At 36.2% G+C, this 13,361-nt stretch overlaps 1 protein-coding gene across 4 annotated transcripts in view; it reads left to right on the forward strand.

Moving 5' to 3' along the window:
• The window catches only part of CFAP43 (cilia and flagella associated protein 43), a 99,224-nt gene that overhangs the window by 15,383 nt on the left and 70,480 nt on the right, over positions 1-13,361 (forward strand). For all 4 annotated transcript variants that reach the window (XM_059173270.1, XM_059173272.1, XM_059173271.1 and 1 more), the window contains exons 6-9: positions 1,877-2,036; positions 5,017-5,084; positions 7,998-8,129; positions 12,682-12,798. In XM_059173270.1, coding sequence (XP_059029253.1) covers positions 1,877-2,036; positions 5,017-5,084; positions 7,998-8,129; positions 12,682-12,798 — 477 coding nt within the window. The remainder of the gene's footprint in view (positions 1-1,876; positions 2,037-5,016; positions 5,085-7,997; positions 8,130-12,681; positions 12,799-13,361) is intronic.

The following is a 13,361-nucleotide window of genomic DNA, read 5'->3' on the forward strand; positions in this document are numbered from 1 at the left end:
AATGAATAGTATATAATACATTATTTAAATTATTGAGTATTTATTAGAAAGATGGCTTGCATATATTGAGGAGTTTTTAATTGAAAAATGATTGGTTATATATATTTGCAGTATTCCCCAATTTCTGGTTTATTTTTCTCCATAGTGATTTTCAGCATATGATCTTCTACATATTTAACTTCTTTTTTAAAAAATATTTTATTTATTTATTTGACAGACACACAGGGAGAGAGGGAACACAAGCAGGGGGAGTAGGAGAGAGAGAAGCAGGCTCCCCACAGACCAGGGGCTGGATGCAGAGCTTGATCCCAGGACCCTGGGATCATGACCTGAGCTGAAGGTTGATGCTTAATGACTGAGCCACTCAGGCACCCCTATATTTAACTTCTTAACTTATTTTTATTCTGTTTGCCCTGAACAGGATGTAAGCCCCATAAAGGCAGGGATTTTTTTTTTTTTTTTTTTTTTGGTCTGTTTTGTTCACTGCTACATCCCTGTGCCTAGAACAGTGACTAGAATGTAGTAAGTGTCCAATAAATATTTGTTAGGTGAATGAAAGGGTCAACAAAAGAATGCAATAAACATGGAGCTCTCAGGGGACTTAAAAATTCTGTTAATTTGGCCAATAGCTTATTAAAGATGTTTTCTGTTCCAGTGGGTATAAGGATCCTAAAGAAAGCAAAGCATTATGTTATAGCTAATGTAATTCTAAATAATGCTATAGCATAACAAAAAGCTCAGATGGTTCTAAATGCTATGTTCTCAATATAAAATAAGTAAACTAGTACATTTGACTTGTTTAACTAAAAAGGAAGAAGTGCTATTATTATGATATCCTGAATTCAGAATTTTAATCAGTGCTGTGGGGAGCAAATGCCCTAAAAAGCTGCCAATGACAGGCTTTTGTTTGGCCCCAAGCTAAGAATGTTCTTGTATACTTTTTACAGAGGTGTTTAAAAATATAATAGGGACATGTGACAGAGACCTATGTGGTCCACAAAGCCTAAAATATTCACTGCCTTTTCCTTTACAAGAAAAGTTTGCTTTAGATCCTTGTCCATGTTATTTTTACTCCCCAAAGCCAACTTCTTTGAGGTACATTGCATAGATTTTCTGCATTTCTCCTTGAGTTTTCCATGATATCAAAACCACAGAGGATGTTTCATGAACCCCATTAGAAAGGCCCCCAGAATCAGACGAGTGTCCTCTTCTCATTTCCCGTAAAAGCTAACTAACCAAAGGATCTAGGCCAATCTCTCCATAACCACTCCAGAAAAATCATATCCAGGGCACCTGGGTGGCTCAGTGGGTTAAAGCCTGGGATAGAGCCCTGCATTAGGCTCTCTGCTCGGCAGGGAGCCTGCTTCCCCCTTTCCCTCTGCCTGCCTCTCTACTTACTTGTGATCTCTCTCTCCCTCTCTGTGTCAAATAAATAAATAAAATCTTGAAAAAAAAAAAAGAAGAAAAATAATATCCACCCTCTCCCACCGCCACGCAGATGAAATGTTAACAAAAATCTTCCTCAAAAAGGGTGATTTTAGCTAGACAATGACTTCCTTAGACTCAAGACACCAAAAAACTCTACCAAGAAACATTGTAGATGTTGCTACTCAGAATTTTCATGAAAATCTGTGACACTAGAACTCCACATGTGCTGACAAGACTATCTTATATATTCTTAGTGAGTTAAAATATAGAGAGATAAATGGAGAAAGGAAGGATAAGCTCTCTTAGATCTTGGCAAATGGCAGGATCAATGAATGTATATAGGTCCATATTCATTTATTTCTTTTTGGAAGTTACTCTCTTAGGTATTTCTCTGGCTCTTAAACCATGTATGCTGTCTTAACACAAGGTTTCTTATCTTTCTCTGAAGCCTAAAGATGATCTATATCCGTTGCTTCACCCATCTATGCATTGCTGGACTCCAACAAGTGACATATATGTTGGCTGTGAAGAGGGTCATCTTTTAATGATTAATGGAGAAACCTTGAAGGTGACTGTACTTAATAAGATAGAAGACACAGTACCAAAGGGTGAGAAACTGCTTTACTTCATTATTCCTAGAAGTGTAGCCACTGGTGATCATCTTACACTTGAAGATGGCTCTTTGTTCCCTATTTTTCTCCTCCTTAGAGCCATCTTTGATTCTTTCTTTCCTCTATCCCACAGTTAGTTACCAAGTCCTGTGGGTGTTCCTCATAGCTAGTGTTTATTGACTATTCTATGCTCTAGGCATTCTCCTGTACTCTGTATGTATATTTCATGTAATCCTCAAAACACTTTATAGAAAGATATGTTTTCATTTCCATGAGACAGGTGGGAAAAAATGGATGCACTGAGAGAATAAGAAAAAAATGCCCCAATTCACATAACTAGTAAACTGTAAAGCTGACTCCTAAACCCAGACAGTAAGACTTCAGAGTCCAAGTTCTTAGCTCCTATGCTGTATCGTTTTCCATACATAAGCCTGTTCTGTTTAGTCGGCAAATTATGCCCTTTCCTAACCTCCACCTTTCTCAGGGCCTTTTTTCACAGTGACTTTTTTTTTAACTGCCATCTTGAAAATTACCTCTCTGTTCCTTGGTTAGAAACATGGTTAGAGTTTGATCTATTCTCCTTAGATCTGGTGTCCATTCCTGGTCCCATCAGCTGTGGCCAGGGTTGGGCCTTAGTCACAGAAGCTAATGTCCACTCAGTAGGGCTTAGGTGTAGACCTTTTGAGAAGGAAACCTTACAGGGAAAGCTCCCCAATCTGTCCAATGTCCTCTCCATTCCAGTTCCTTTATTATTTCACAGTTTGATTTCTGCACCAACCTTAGGACTGACCTCATTGGCCTTAATCTATAGTAACCCAAAACAGGCATCTCATTTGCAAACAGGCATCTCATTGCAATTCAAGGAGTGCTCTGCCTTGATTCCAAGCCCTCTCTAATTTGTTCCCACCTGCTCTATTCATATTCTTTCTACTCCCCAGGATGAGTTTTCTGATCTAGCCAGTCATTTCTTCTTGTCATTTCACAGACCTGCCTCCTAGCTCACTCTCTTGCCAGTTTTCTCTCTGAATCCTTATGCTTCTACCTCAATGCCACCTTCTACAGCAAGTTTTCTCCAGGACAGTGCCCCTCATCTACTCCTGCTCCCATTCCCTGGTTATGACTTCAATGGGGTCATTAGGTTTGACTTTCCTGCCCCCACCATGGCTTCACTTTACTGTCACTTATACCCTCCAGGCTAAGTTCTCTCTAATCTTGCATCCACAGTGCCATCCTAACCTTAGGGCAAATTTCTGTGCCCCTGTGTGGGATTCCATTAGACTCACTTCCTTCTTACAGCCTCAGCCTTTGATGTCACAATTTCCTGTGTGCATGTCTGTCTTTCCCACCAGGTGTTAATTCTTTGAAGTTAAGAACTGTGTTACTCATCCTTGGGCTCCACAGTTTAATCCCAGAGACAGCTACAGAGTAAATTAGTGCCTATATGTCTTTTGTAAAATGAATTCTAAAGCAATGTTTCTCATTTCCAAGCTGCTGTCACATCTGTGATAGATTATACACAATTTAGGACTTATTCATGTATAGTCTTATATTGTTTACTATTTCCTTCTTCTATACTATTCCTAATAATTTTCATGGTACATTATAAATGCTTTAGTGTAATTATCTGTCTAACCTCTACAATGTGGAAGACACTAATCAAGGTTCCTCAGAGGTGACGTGAATGGCAAATACGTGATCTTATAATTTTCACCCTCGAGGGATTTATTTTTATTAAAGAGAATTAAACAAGTAGATAATTATAGCCAGGTAGATTAAGATCATTTTATTCAAGGGAAACTGAACAAAGTTCTGTGGGAATTCAAATGAGGGAAACAGGCCAGGTTAAGTCATTTTGAAGATGGCATTTGAAATGGCCTTTGCAGGATGGGTTCACAGGCAGATGAGGGTAGGTAGAGTTTCAGTCAGTGGTGTCTGCAGAGACAAGAAAAACTGGAGAAGGTTAAGACACAAGAAGTGTCCAGTCTGTCTGGAGCATTGAGTGTTACATAGGGTAGTGGGAAACAAAGGGACATACATACCACGTCTGACCTTGAATGTCCAGCTCAGATGTTTATACTCAATTCAGCTGACAGTGGGCAGACATAAAAAAAACTCCTGAATGGACATGTACCCCAAATGGAATTGTGTATGGGCAGATTACTTTAGCCATCATTCAAGAAAGGATGACCCTAGAAGCAGGTGGCTATAAGCATCAGGCTCCTAGACTAGGCCTTGAGTCATTAGAACCTGGATTCTAGTGGTACTTGGATTGGAAAGGAAGGAACTTCTGGGAAGTAAATAGTCTTTGAAGGAAAGGACAGTATGCTTCTGAGCATCTGGCATGATGCCAAGCACGTAGTATATAGTAAGCAAATAATTTGATGGTTGCTCTCTGAGCTTTTGATCTTGTAGTTCTTATGGTTTAGCTACATAAAAGTTATTACTCTTTTGTTCTTCTTCCCCAGGGACAATATTTTATTAATAATGATTATTCTTATAGAACATTTTTTCTTTTTACTTTATTTTTATCCATTTTTATTTATTTACTGAGGTTGGAATTTACATACATAAAATGTATAGTATAAATCTTAAGTATGCAGCTTGACAACAAGTTTGGTTTGGTTTATTTTTTCCTGGCGTCTTAAAATCTCTGACAATGCTTTCCTAAAATAAGAAAATATATTAGCTATATAATTCTGTAATGTTAGTTACATGGATCTGATGATACAGAACTTTAAAAAACTCATGTGATTTACATTAGTAATCAATGCTGAACAGTTTTATTATTCATTGTTTGGAAGGCATGATAGCACATATTCTTTTTTTTTTTTTGATAGCACATATTCTGATAGGAAGTTGATTTTTGGAAAGTGTTACAAAGAAATGAATAGTCCTAGGAAAGCAAAGAGATTAGTTACTTTGTATTGCACTTTTAATTATGTGTCACCTGTTTTACCTTGCTTTTCTTTTCCAAAAGAGGGAAGAAATCTTATCAGTCCAGTCACCATGGTATATCAGAAGGGAGGCATGCTGATTTCTGGAATTGTAATGTATTTTTGTCTTCAAAATTAATTGCTTTAAAGAATATATACAATTTTCATTTGCTGTTACTTATTATTATGCGTCACAATTTGGGATGTCAGGTTCTGTCAGCTTATTGTTTTCTTTTTGGATACTATTATAAAACTTTTTATATGAAGAATTTTTCAAATGTATATAAAAGAAAGAACAGTATAATGGACTGCCATATATCTAGACAATTGCAAAAAATAAAAAATAGAATTAAAAACTCTGGAACCCCAGAATACCCAACGCTATGCCTGTTTGTACACTTAATATATTAGGTTGTCAGACACAAATAGAACCTTTTGTCTAAGCTTCACTTAACCGCTTGTGCATACTCATTTAGCTTACCTGTATTATACTGTTATTGTTAATACTAGAATTAGCATTAATGGCCTTCATTTATTTAGTCCTTACTTTGTACCAGGCACCATGCTAGGTGCTTTGCTCGTATTATCTTATCAGTTCTCATAATGACACTATCAGTACGAATATTGACATCTTCCTTATACAGAGGAAGGAGCCAAGCCTTACAGAGTTCACCATCCAGTAAATGGAGTCACTGAGGCTTGAACCCAGCTGTGTAAACTCCAAAGTCTTTGCTCTCATTTATTAGAGCATACAGTCTCAGTTAAGTATGAAAAGGGGTCAGACTACAATGCTTTTACAAGGTATTGTAGCAATGCTAAGGTTTGGAGCTCACCCACACTAAAATCTCAGGTCTACCTGTAGATGTCCCAAGACGTACTCTCAGCTGGTAATCCATCCCCCTCCGCTGCAGTCTTGCAACAGACCATCATCGACCATCATCTTGCCCCCCTCCCCGCCACTGCCACCATACTTCCTACATTTAGTTTGCATTTATGGCCTTTTATGACTCTTGTCCTTCTCAAAGTCACCCTTGGCATTTTTTACTTTTATTTTCATTTATTTATTTATTTATTTATTTATTTTCAGAGACAGAGCCATAGGGAGGGGCAGAGGGGAGAAGGAGAGAGAGAATCTTAAGCAGGCTGTATGCTCACCACAGAACCCAACACAGGGCTCCATCTTATGACCCTGAGACTATGACCTGAGCTAAAATCAAGAGTCAGGCGCTAAACGAACTGAGCCACCCAGGTGCCCCTCACCCTTAACATTTTTTCAAACCTAGTTTAGGGAGGTCTGGCTGACTCAGTCAGTAGAGCATGTGACTCTTGCATTGGGGTTGTGAGTTCGAGCCCCACATTGAGGATAGAGATTACTTAAAAAATAAAATTAATGGGGCACCTGGGTGGCTCAGTGGGTTAAGCCTCTGTCTTTAGCTCAGGTCATGATCCCAGGGTCCTAGGATCCAGCTCCACATCAGGCTCTCTGCTTAGCAGGGAGCTGACTTCCCCCTCTTTCTGCCTGCCTCTCTGCCCACTTGTGATCTCTCTCTGTCAAACAAATAATCTTTAAAATTTAAAATTAAATTAATAAATGAATAATAAATTATAATTCTTTCTTAATTTTGTAATTAATATAATAATTATATACCATTATAATTTAAATTAAAATAAATTATATTGTTCAAATAGTTAATTTTATTAATTATTAAATATTTAATAAAATAATTATTAAATAAATGAATTAATTAAATTAAATAAATCAAGTTAGAAATAAAATAATTATAATTTATAATAATTATAAATATAAAATATTATAATAAATATATGATAATAAAATTTAAAAAACCCAAACAACTAGTTTAAAGGAATTGTTTGAGCATCTACTCTATAAGAAATGGAGAATGATGATGAGTTTGGAGAAAGCACCTTGCATGTTTTATCCGCCAGGTCCCAAGTATGTGAACCCAGCCACCTCACTAATGCATATACTTTAGTTACAGTGGGGTCCAATCTAGAAATGATGGATTAATTTGTCCAAAGCTTCTTCACTACTGTGAAAACTATTCAAATTCCTCTTGAGAAGAGTTAAATGAGCCTAAATTTGTTTATGGCCAACCAGCTGATTTTTACTAGATACTTGCCCTCCTTCTAGCACTATTAAAGAAATACAAAAGGAGGATATAAAAGGAATAAACAGCACACTCCCTACCGTTGGGTCATTTAGGGAGAAAAGAAAGACATATAATAAAGATTAAATAATATACATTAAGGCCAGTATTCCTTGAAGTAAGGAGACTGCTATATATAAGCCACATAATGAACTGCTTCATTCGCCCTACCTCCTGTATAATGAAGAAAGTGGTAAAAAGATAGACGCTAGGTGGATGGAACTAGAGGGTATTATGCTAAGCAAAATTAGAGAATGACAAATACCATATGATTTCACTTTTATGTGGAACTTAAGAAACAAAACAGATGAACATGGGGAAGGGAAAGAAAAATAAGATGAAAATGGAGAAGAAGGCAAACCATAAGAGACACTGAACTCTAGGAAACAAACTGAGGGTTGCTGGAGGGGAGGTTTGTGAGGTAAAAGTGATATGTGGGTAATGGGCATTAAGGAGAGCACTTGAGGTAATGAGCACCAGGTGTTATATGCAACTGATGAATCACTAAATTCTACCTTTGAAACTAATAAAAAAAATTTCTAACTTTATTAAAGGCATTACTTGGGAATTAAAATATAAATGTTAGGGAAGTTCAAAGAAAGTAGAGATCCATAAATTTTAGCCACAAAATTTTGTGTCACAGAAGAGATAAAATTGAAACTTGGCCAGGAAGGGTGGTTAAAAGTTGCCTAATAGAGATAAGACTAGGCATTCTAGATAATGTAAACATTGAAGATGATTCCAAAAATAAACTATGGATGGTAGTCAATAAGTCTTAGCTCATTTGACATGGAAATTATACTCTGCATTGACTGAGACTGATTTTCTTTGTTTATCTCATTGTTTTTGGTCTCTAGGATGGCTTTGTGTATTCTTTTATTATTAAAGATTTAACTTACAAAGTAGAGGATTTTCTAGAGATTGAAGATCCTGTGGTACATATGATGTTTTCTCCAAATTACTGCATGTTGCTGATTCAAACAGACAAGGTATGCTAGATGGTGATTTCTTTCTTCCTTTTTTTTTAAAAGATATTTATTTATTTATTTATTTGACAGATCACAAGGAGGCAGAGAGACAGGCAGAGAGAGAGGGGGGAAGCAGGCTCTCCTCTGGACAGAGAACCTGATGTGGGTCTCGATCCCAGGACTCTGAGACCATGATCTGAGCCAAAGGCAGAGGCTTTAACCCACTGAGCCACCCAGGTGCCTCAGATGGTGATTTCTTGATATACAGTTTTCAAATATTATTATCATTGCACTATGGGAATGAAGGGCATAGTGCTTCATAGTGATACTCTACTATTCAGGACTCTTAGTTACAAATGAAAAATACCTAACGTAAAAGATCTAAATAACAAAAAGTGTTATGTTTATTCATTTTTTTGTTTTGTTTTGTTTTTTTTTTTTTTTGTGCATGTAAGTAAAAAGGGCAAGGAGTTAATCTGAATCTAGTGGCTCCTGACATTTTTTTGTGACCATCTCTTGGTTCTGTTTTCTCTCTGCTGTCACCCTTCTCATGAAGATTCTCCTGGAAGGTGTGCAGAGAGCCTCCTGCAACTCTAGTTTATATTTCTACCCTGGTGGTGACCCTAGTGGAAAGACACCATGAAAAAATGTCCTGGAATTTAGATTCATTGTACTTACTTGGTCACCTCTCTACCCCTGTGGCAATTACTATGTCCAGGAGGATTCTAAGCTGTCGTTGGCCAGGCCTGTGTCACATGTCTACACTTGAACCCTGTATAGAGTCAACCCAACCAAACATTGACTGAGATTGGGGTCATGGATGGTTTTCTAAGGAAAATATGGGTTCTGTAAAAGAAGAAGGAAAGGGGAATAAATGCAGAATAAAATGAAATGTCCATCTCAATTATATTGTTAGACTCCTAATTAATGGAATGACTCTCAAAAGTCAGGGTCAACAGTAGTTTATATTGTTAAGCAGTGACTTTAGATGGATTATAAGGAAAGATCAATGATTTTCTGCCTAAAGGAAACTTAAATTTAACTATGGAAAGATATCATTTGCTGGTAAATACCTGAAGTTAGAACAACTGGCTAACTGTGTTTTAATAAATAACAAATAAATGAAAATCCTAGAATACCTATAATGAACAGGAATCAACAAAAAAATGTAACATAACGTAAGGGAGAAAGACTAAAATAGGACTTCTAAAAGAGAAAATATACTGAAAAAGTAAAAATTAAATGAATATGTCTGACAGAAGATTGGACACAGCCAAAGAGAGAATTAGTGAATTGGAGATAGATCAAAAGAAGTTATCTAGAATATAGCCCAGATACACAGGAGGGTAGGATATACAGAAGGGAGGGTACAGTGTATGTTTGATTAGAATCTCAGAGTGGAGAGAGAGTGAGGTATAGACAATATTTAAAGAGAGATTTTCCAGAACTGATTAAAAACACGAATTTACAGATTCAAGAGGTCCAGTGAATCTCAAGCGGAATACCTAAAAAGTTAAACACACTTAGATTTAACAAGGTGAAACTGTTGAAAATGAAAGACAGAAAATCTTAAAAACAATCAGAAAGAAAAACAGATTATTTCAAAGGAATTTCAATTAGACTAACAACTGACTCCTCTGTGACATAATGTAAGTAAGAAATAATGGAATGCTACCTTCCATGTAGAGCAGAAGGCATCAGCAAACTATGGCCCTGTAGGCCAAAACCAGCCTGCTGCTTGTTCTTATAAATCAAGTTTTATTGGAACACAGTCACACCATTCATTAATGTATTGTCTCTGGCTGCTTTCACACTACAATGGTAGAATTAAGTAGTTGTGAGAGATCATGTGGCCAACAAAGCCTAACATATTTACTGTCTGTCCATTTATAGAAAAAGTATGCTGATGTAATGAATGAAATAAGGTAACTACCACCTGGAATTCTATACCCAGTGAGATTACTTTTCAGTATAGGGGTGAAAAAAAGATAATTTCGATGTTCCAAAACTGAGAGTTTGTCAGCAACCGACCATTACTAGAGAAAATTCTAAAGAATGTACTTCAGTCAGAAGGAAAAGGATCCCAGTTGGAAGATTGTGTTGCAGGAATGAATAGTAGTGTGGAGAAATGAACACTGCCTGTATAAAACAGCAAAAATAATGTGAGGTTGGGTTTAATAATAACATTGAATTAAAATCCCAGACAGAAATAATGTAAACTGAGGGGAAAGAGTAAACGGATTCAAGTGTTTCAAGTTCATTATTTACTTTTCCTGGGCAGAAGATAAAGGTTTTAAGTAACCTTGTGGTATTTATAAATTAAGTATGCATATTGTAACTTCTAAGGTAGCCAATAAAGAACTGAAACAGTAGATGAAATGTCTACGCTATAGATGGGGAAAGCGGAATGTTTTTAGAAAGCAACCCAAAACAGAGTAAGAAAGGAGAGAAAAAGAAAAATAAAACAAATAAGAAAGCAGAAGCATAAATTAAAATGTAATATTTAAACTCAAATATTAGTAATTACAGTAAAAGTAAAACAGATAATAGATGTAGTTAAAAGGCAAAGTTTGCAATACTGGATTAAAAAAAAGCAAAACCCGGTTATGTACTGTTTACAAGTGACACAGCTAAAGCATAAGTGTACGGTAAGATTGAAAGTAAATTTTAAAAGTACAGTAATGTTGAAAGTAAATTTAAAAATTGAAAGTAAGTAAAAAGACAGAAAAAGATCTAACATGAAAACATTAATAGAAAGCTTTATTAAATATCAGATAAAATAGACTTTCTGGCAAAAAATATTACTAAAGATAAATGGGTTTATTTCAAAAATATTAAAAGATTAAATTCAGTAGGAACATATCAACACTTAATATATATAGGTACTAAGTAAAATAGTCCCAAAATATATGAAGCAAAATGTGGTAAAATGACGAGAAACAAAGTTGTAATCTCAATGGGAGACTTTAATACACTTTCCCCAGTACATGATGGAATAAACTGTATCCCCAACACAGCAGGCAAAGTGAGAACAACTTTTCCATTTTCTTTTCAGAAGCTTCCAGTGATTCCCCGTGTTATTCTGACCAAGAGCCAGCATCTTCACTATGCTTTACACTCCCTTCATAATGTGGATTCTACTTACCCCTGGGCCTTATCTCCCCCCTACCCTGCTTTCTGTTCACCCTGCTCCAGGCATGCTAGCCATCATACTGTATTCTTTTTTTTTTTTTTTTTTTTTGGTAAGATTTTTTTTTTTGTAAGATTTTATTTATTTATTTGACAGACAGAGATCACAAGTTGGCAGAGAAGCAGGCAGAAAGGGAAGAGGAAACAGGCTCCCTGCTGAGCAGAGAGCCCAATGATGCAGGGCTCAATGCCAGGAGGACCCTGGGATCATGACCTGAGCCAAAGGCAGAGGCTTTAACCCACTGAGCCACCCAGGTGCCCTGTCACGCTGTATTCTTTAACTCACCCAGCACGTTCCTCCCTCTGTGCACTGGCTACTCTCTCTGTCTGGAATGTTCTTCCCATAGACTCCACATGGATCCTTTCTTTCCTCATTTCCTTCAAGTCTTTTAAGTCATCTCTGTAAAGCCTTTCTTGGATAACTGGTTTAGAATTTCATGTTCTTATTTTGCCATGTCATATCCTCTTAACCTGCTTTATTTTTTGATTCTTAGAATTACTGCTGTTTATTTAGATAGCTTGTCCATTGTCTGAATCCCTCAGCAGAGTGTAAGCTCCATGAGGACAGGGAATATTTGTCTGTTTTGTCCTCCGATATAGGCCCAGGATCCAGAGCAATGCCTGGTGCAGTGTCTCATTCAATATTTGTTGAAGGAATGAGTACAAGGTAAAATCAGTGAATATCTGTCAAATTTAGACTCTACAAAGTTGAATTTTTTTAGATAAACAAGAACAGAAATACTCACACTTAACTCAAACTTGAAAAACTTGCTGTTAGTTGAAAACAGACTTATTGCTACTTGTGTGCTCACACCATATTACAGTTACTTGGCAGAGAGTCCCAACTGACAGGATAGTTTTGTTTTGTTTTGTTTTGTTTTGAGGTGAATTGGCAGCTGAGAATTACAAAAAATCATGAAGTAACATCTTCAGCTAAACCTCCACAATTTCCTCAAAGGCTTATTTAAAAGTTTGTATCAATGCTCACCATGGTCTAGTATGTGATGACTTAGTTCGTCTCCACAACTTTCCAGGTTTTCCACACTTTCCAAGTTTTTTGTATAAATAGACATTATTTTTGAAGTCTGAAAAGATGTTTTGTTGTGTTTTATAACTTAAAAACCAAGTATTTGGATTTGGAGAAAAGAAGAAAGCCCCATTTATTGATTATTTTAAATGATAAATGAATGAATGAATTGATAAACAAACAAATTAAGCATCAAGATTTTAAGCTCCCCAAGGTCAGGGCCTTACTTAAGTTAATCTCTAATTTCCAACACAGTGCCTTGCTCACAGTGGACATTTAATAAATACTTGTTGAACTGCATATATAACAATTACATCTTTTCTTTCTTTCTTTTCTTTTTTTTGGTATATTTAACAGGGATCTGTTTATATTTACACTCCTGGTGAGAAGCCAACCTATGAAAAAGTCCTAGAGGCTTGTGATGGGAAATTTCAGGCAATTGACTTTATCCCACCTGGAAATGAATACTGCATGGTAAAGAATACTTTATTATCTCACAGTAGGATTTTTAAAAATGATTTTGGAAGATCTTGTGCAACCTTATACAAATAGGAGGCAGAGGGAGTTCTTGAGGATGTGGAAGAAATGCCAACCACTTCCATCATCAAATATACTCCCCAGTTAGATGACATCATTGTATTGTGACTTCATAATATTAAGTGTCTGAAAACAGTCAAAGCAATTGAAATCTTAGGAACCATCCTGTTTATACTCACCATCCAAGTTTTTCAAGTCACATCTTTCAACACATTCATTGCCAATGAGTTATCAAAACTCATTAAACAATTACTGTTTACCCTCTTTCAGAGTAGTACAGACCCTCTGAGGATGAAAATGAAATGCAATACCAGTCAAAATCCTAGCAAGTTATTTTACAGATATCAATAAACTGATTCTGAAATGTATGTGAAGAGGCAAAAGACTCAGAATTACAAATACAATAATAATCTAGTCAAAAAATTGGGCAGAAGACATGAACAGACACTTCTTCAAATAAGACATACAAATGGCTAACAGACACATGAAAAAATGTTCAT

Source organism: Mustela lutreola, chromosome 4 (assembly GCF_030435805.1).
Source record: "Mustela lutreola isolate mMusLut2 chromosome 4, mMusLut2.pri, whole genome shotgun sequence".
In the NCBI taxonomy this organism is placed as follows: Eukaryota; Metazoa; Chordata; class Mammalia; order Carnivora; family Mustelidae; genus Mustela; species Mustela lutreola.